The sequence below is a fragment of the Telmatherina bonti genome (genome assembly GCF_933228915.1).
Source record: "Telmatherina bonti genome assembly, chromosome: 3".
NCBI lineage: Eukaryota > Metazoa > Chordata > Actinopteri > Atheriniformes > Telmatherinidae > Telmatherina > Telmatherina bonti.
In genome coordinates, this window is record NC_136621.1 from 36,636,416 (window position 1) to 36,642,967 (window position 6,552).

Consider the following 6,552-nt stretch of genomic DNA (forward strand, 5'->3'; position numbering starts at 1 on the left):
GTCCATGAAGATGAAATTAGGCCTGTGCTGTTCATGTAGGGGCACAATCACTGGATTAATGATGTTATTCAGGTAGGATGGGCTTGTCACTGTACCATTCACAAAGTGTAGGGCAGTTCTGTACCAAGTGGACACCCCTGCCCACACTGTAACACCGCCACCACCAAAAGCTGGCCTGGTGACAACAGTGGCTGATGCATAGCGCTCTCCCTGACGTCTCCAACATCGTTGCCGGCCATCATTTCTTCTCAGTGTGAATCGACTTTCATCAGAGAACAGCACTGAGGCCTAGTGGTTCCTCGTCCAGCGTAAATGCTTCCTGGCCCATGCAAGACGATGATGCCTGTGCCTGGTGGTGTGGTCAGGTACCCGTGCAGGTCGTCTAGCACGCAGACCACGCTGATGTAAACGGTTTCCAATGGTCTGACGTGACACTTGGGTGCCTCTCACCTCTCTTAAACGTGCCTGGAGTTGAGTGGCATTCATCATCCGGTTTCTCAGGGCAGTGTTCACAATGTAGCGGTCATCAGCACGGGATGTGGCCAAAGGACGTCCACTTCTAGGCCTTTCTGTGACTCTTCCAGTCTCTCCATATCTCTGTTGCAACCTGCTGATGACACTCTGTGACACTCCAAGCTCAGTGGCCACTTCTGTCTGAGAACGTCCTGTTTGAAGCATCGCAATGGCAAGGGACTGTTGTTCCATTGTTAGGTGTCGTCTTGGTCTCATGATGTCAAAATGTGAACAGCATGATGAGGACAACTGTTTAAACACCAGCTCTAATTGAACCAGGACATTTATTGGTCAATTCAAGGATCACACACCTGCCGTGATTTTTGCCGTTAAGCTCCTTGTTAGAGAACAGCAACTTGTGCAAAATTTATTTAAACATTTAACAGTTGGACATGTGCATTTAAAAGCTTAGAGAATATCACATTAAGTTCACCTGTACAGGTTTGAATGCATTTTAGGCATGTTGTGAAATTTCACCCAAAAGCTGAATATCCCTAACTTTTTGTGAATAGTGTGTGTGTATATATATATATATATATATATATATATATATATATATATATATATATATATATATTAAAAAAGCAATAAAATAAGATAATTTATTACATTTACATCACTCATAAACTAAGATTTTGTTGAACAATCCTTGTTGAACAAACAATGTTTCCGCTACAGTCAGGTGTTTTCTGTTCCTCTCAGTCAGACTTCTGCACCTGTTGACAGGTATTTTGTCCCACTATTCAACAGAAAAATGCTCTAATTTGTCCAGGACCAATTTGTTTGTTTGTTTTTGTGTTTTTTTTCTTTCTTCAACTCAAGTAAATGAAAAAACAGTGTCTTATATTAATAAATTGTATTTTTGCAAATTTTTAGTTATCGTTCCTTTTTTAAGTCTCCAGTTATTTGAGTGACTGTTGTAAATTCAGCCTTTTCTTTAATGAAAGGGGATGAATACATATGAGCACAACTGTGGATAGATAGACAGACAGACAGACACTTTACTGAAACAATCGGGTCTGTGGTAAAGCAGAAGATAAGAATAGTTATGGTTGTTTCTCCTGTTGGTAGTGAACATAGACTATATATGAAAGATACTCTCTCTATATACAGTCTATGGTTGGTAGTGTGAACAGACTGTATATATGGTCGTGAAGCAGCAGCGCCCTCTGCTGTTAGAAAAGCGCATAACAGCAGAAACGTCACCTTGTCCTCACCGTTCTCTTATTGGCTTCTGTCAGACACGTGACCAAAACAGAGTCATGGCGGCGTCTGCTGCAGCCAGGTCGAGCGTGGGGCTGACTTTGAAGCTTTCTCGGGTTATCCCGGACTGTAGGACGTGTCCTTTTTACAAATTAAAGACCTGTTTGAACAGTAGGGTCACCTTGCAAAGAAGGAGCTCCTTCGAGAGTTTCCGGACAATAAACAGGCATTTACAGACGAGTATAGGTGAGTCGTCTCTTGCTAACACTTTAGCCTCATTTAAGGGCCAGTTGTTGTTTTTAACATTTAGTTTATGACCTGCCCCAATAAGTGCTGATTATTTCTCCTTTCCTCTTTAGCAATTAGATCTTTGACAATACCTGGAAAGTTTGTATTGCAGTGATGACTTCCAGTCAAAAACACTTGCGTAACTTCACAATATTCCCAAATTGCCTTATTATAAAACTTCAGCAACTTGTATGCAACAAGTTGGATAGCACCAAAAGCTGATTTAGCTTGGAGGATATATTTGTGTCTGATTTCCCTGCTTTTCTTTTCTCTTTTCAAATATCATTTTCCCCTTTATTTAACAAGGAAAGTCCCATGGAAATTAAAGCCCTATTTTTTTTTTAAGGGAGTCCTTGCCAAGGTGCAGCAAAAAGTATCAATTACAGCAAAGTCGCATTTAAAATATCTTACAAATGAAGAAAAACAGTTACAGATGAACACTTTATGGGGCAAGTGACTGTTTTGATCACTGTGTTTTCTTTCATATTCAGCATGAAACTTTTTTTTGTTCATGTAACAATAGAATGGAGGTCTTGGTACATCCCAGAAGGGCACTTTTAGGTTAAAATGTGTCATTTCAAGGTACTTCATTGAGTGCCCTGTAAAGGGTTAAGCGGATTTAGCTTGGAAAATTTATTTATGTTTTATTTCCCTGCTTTTCTTTTCAAAGGTCTTTATCATGGAGAAGAGGGGAGCTCCAATGCAGAAGACCCAGAAGATGTGTAAGTCTTCCAGGGCTGTTAAAACATAACCAATGCCACCTATATGCATTTAATAAAATCTGCTACATCTATCAAACATGCAAGTACAAATCTCTTAGTGGCTTTTATTAAACTCATTTTATTTAAAGCCTAAGATTTTATTATATTTTTGCATGGTCTTGCTATATTTGCACTATTACCTTTCATGACAAACACAACTTGAACTGAACTTGAGATGAGGTCAAACTTTCATTTAAAAAGTAGTGGCACTCGCGTTTTGGAAGGGAAACGGTATTTTATTAAAAATGCAACTTCGTGTATGATGTAATTTAAAGTCGTATTAACTTCTTGATGCTGTCAACACAGACCTGCAAAGGATAAAGGTGGATGAAAATCAACACTTTGATAGCCTGTTCCTGATTAAACTAGAAAACAGTAGCCTGTAAATTAAGGATATTGGTCATTTTATGCACTTCTATACATTTATTTTATTATTTTTATTTAACTTTTTAAAAGGGAGTCCTGTCTAAGATAGGCAGCAGCAAATACAAAAAACATATATAAGTTATCTAGTTAAAACACACAAAAGACTAATAAGAAAATTACTTTACAAGCAAATTATTAAAACCAAGTGGAGTCAGTCTCAAGAATTCTCAGAAGCACTAAATATACAATTAAACCAGTTTCTAGTCATTTTCCAAGCAGAAAGTGGTAAGTAAAGCCATTTAACCTGACTCAGACTGATCACATGATCAGAGTAAATATCACTGCTTCTTTAATAAGCCACAGCCCACACTGTGCAGCCCTTTCCATTCAGACAGTGTCAAGTATTGGAAAGGTAGTGTCAAGCTTCCCCACTTGAAAAGAACGGATTGGTCTGCAGTTTTATCCGCTGGAATTTATTCAAGAACCACAGATTCCTTCTTTTATCTTCAGTTTATTTCTCCATATGATAACTCATTCTGTTAATTGATGCAGGTAAAAAACCTTTAAATAAACCCACAGACAAAGAAATTATAACCTAAATTATAATCGTAGCGTATTGTAACTTTACACCATAATTTGTAATAATATAATATCAATGTGTAACAAAATAACATCAATGTTAAACCGTAAGGTTACTTTAATTAAATCTAAATAATTCCCCATCTAGATTAGTACAACAACAACAAACCCGATTCTGTCAGTGCAACCGGACCAGTGGCTAAGCTAGCATTAGCACGCTAAGTATTAAGCCAAGTAAACAATCTTAAATCAATCTCTTATCAAAAGTCCTTTCTTTCCTACTGGCTGCCACTCTGCTTATTTGCAAATGCCTCCAGTCTTGCACAAGCCAACCACAATAACCGATCTTCATCTTAGAAGGTGATGCAGACACTTCATTCGTTACTCTCTCCAGGAAACTGTGCGCTGCCCTTTTATGGTCCGTGCAACCCACACACCAGGAAAATTAGTCCTGGTTTGCTGGCTTCGACTTCTCCCCTTCTCCACGAATAGTTTGACTTCACACACAGAAAAGCATTTTCTTTTACCCAGCTCATGCAAACACACAAGTAGCAGAAATTATTCAAAGCCAGCCACCGCTTTTGTTATTCAGGTATCTGCACTGTCCAAATTAGCTTTGTCACATTTTAGCATTTGTTAATCTGCTTATTAGATAAAAGATATAGTTTGACAGTAAACATAAACTATGTTCTTACTTTTCCTTTTTAAATGATGCTTTGTCTAATGTAAGTGTGGATATTTTGGGTCAAAGACATGAGATAATAGTAAAATTTTCATTGATTTTTTTTTTCTTTAAGCTTTGCCTCAGAATGTTTCAAAAAGCTACAATTTCACACACAAGTCTGCTTAACTGAAGTAAAAGTCAGTGCACATGATAAGAGAAACATCTGTGACATGTAACAAACATTTCCCAACTAATCTGCTTTTTCCACTCTTGTAGAAGGAGACAGTTTATTAAAACTTATGTGAAATCTATAATTAAAGTTTGAATTAGGGAATTAAAATCCTAGAGAACCTAAGGGGATCTATGTTTATTTATGTTTTATTAGCTTTTGAGAGAACGGCACACTGAAAACACAACCCAAACCAGTTAAAATGGATTCAACAGGTACGTAAAAGCAGTTATTTTTACCATCTGGTTCAATTTAGTGTTTTTCTTTCTTTTTTTTTTTGTAGAGTCAATGTGGTGTACATAGACCAGTCTGGTCAGAGGATCCCAGTTAAGGCCAAAGTGGGAGATAACGTCCTGTATCTGGCTCACAAACATGGAATTGACCTGGAAGGTGAGTGGTGCTAGAATGAAACCAAAGCATCCTGTTAAGGATGTTGCTTAACGTTTGTGTTTCTGTTGCGTTCAGGAGCCTGTGAGGCATCACTGGCCTGCTCTACTTGCCATGTCTATGTGAGCGATGCTCATTTCGACAAACTACCAGAACCGGAAGAGAGGTGTGTCTGATTGATACCATCTTTTCACAGTATAATCCATATTGATGATGCAGAAAGTGAAATGACAGTAAAAGAGCACATCTCTCCTCTTAGGGAGGATGACATGCTGGACATGGCGCCAATGCTTCAGGAGAACTCCCGGCTGGGATGTCAGATCATTCTCACCCCAGAGCTGGACGGCATAGAGCTCACCCTGCCCAAAGTCACCAGGAACTTCTACGTTGACGGCCACGTTCCTAAACCTCACTGAGTTACCGACCAGATGAAGAGCAGAGAGAGAAAGATGGCGTTGCTGTGACAACCAGCATGTGTGTTGGTTGGATGAGAGGACTGAAGAGGATAGTGTCGTCTAAAGCATCTCCCAAGATGTCTAAACGACAGATTCCACAGTATAAGCAATGTACGGACGGGCCTGCGGGCGAGTTTGGGCAAAGTTGGACACTACACAAGTCTAACTGGAGGTGATATCAATGGTTACATGCAAAAACTGTAATGGTTTAAGTGATATTTATTTATATGGAATGTTCTCAGGCCTTTAATGACATCCATCAATCTCAGTGTTAAAACACCAGAAAGCTAAGACATACCACAAAGCAGGGGTTCCCCCCCCACCTACCTCTGCTTATTAATGGAACATTCCTTTTTACCGCTCATATACGCACAATTATCACAAGCTATTAATCATTTTGACCAGTCCATTATCATCCTTAATGTCAAAAAGCTCTGCATTTTTCTTCAATGCACTGTCTTCATTTAGTCATTGCTGTATTTGGATCAAATTAGCCATAGTCGTGCTCAGTTTTCCTACTGTGTGGCTCCGAGACGCGACAGATGAGCCGTCACAATACCTGGAATATTACATGTTTAAAGGTCGTCTCTTTAAAAGAAAAAGAAAAAAAGATTTATGATGTTGAAACTTTATGTATATTCACTAGAAAACATTTCAAAATGTTCATATGGATTTCATCCAAGGTGGAAAATTGATTTTAATGCAGTTCCTCTCTGGTGGTGGTAATTAGGTGATGTAGTTCAGGAAGCTGGTGGGCTTCACATTGCCACACAGAGTTTAAGACATCCACTACAAGTCTACTGTACTTGTTCAACTTAACGCACAAATGTAAGTGAACTGTATGTTAATTGCAAATATTTTAAATTGTGCAATAAAATCTGCTTTTTAAAAAGTATTTTTAATATATCTTTATTTACCAAAGAGCCTTAAACTGTATATTAAAACGTTTTATTTCATTTTTATTTAACATTACCTCTCAGTAGTGTAGATATGCATTCCACAGCAGCTTCCAGTTCAAACTGGAGTTTGTCAGGTTTTTATATGGTGGCAGGTGTAATCTAGCAAACCCAAAACAGCCGCGTGGGTCCTCTCATCGCTACCACACTG

General features: G+C 38.5%; 1 protein-coding gene across 1 annotated transcript; it reads left to right on the top strand.

The window, feature by feature from the left end:
• Positions 1–1,775: 1,775 nt before the first annotated feature.
• On the top strand, positions 1,776–6,191 carry fdx2 (ferredoxin 2; the record flags this gene model as incomplete). The annotated part of the gene is made up of 5 exons (XM_079264385.1): positions 1,776–1,962; positions 2,675–2,726; positions 4,887–4,993; positions 5,069–5,156; positions 5,250–6,191. The coding sequence occupies 5 exons, from the start codon at positions 1,776–1,778 to the stop codon at positions 5,404–5,406; spliced, it is 591 nt and encodes a 196-aa protein (XP_079120511.1). The 3' UTR covers positions 5,407–6,191.
• Positions 6,192–6,552: the final 361 nt, after the last annotated feature.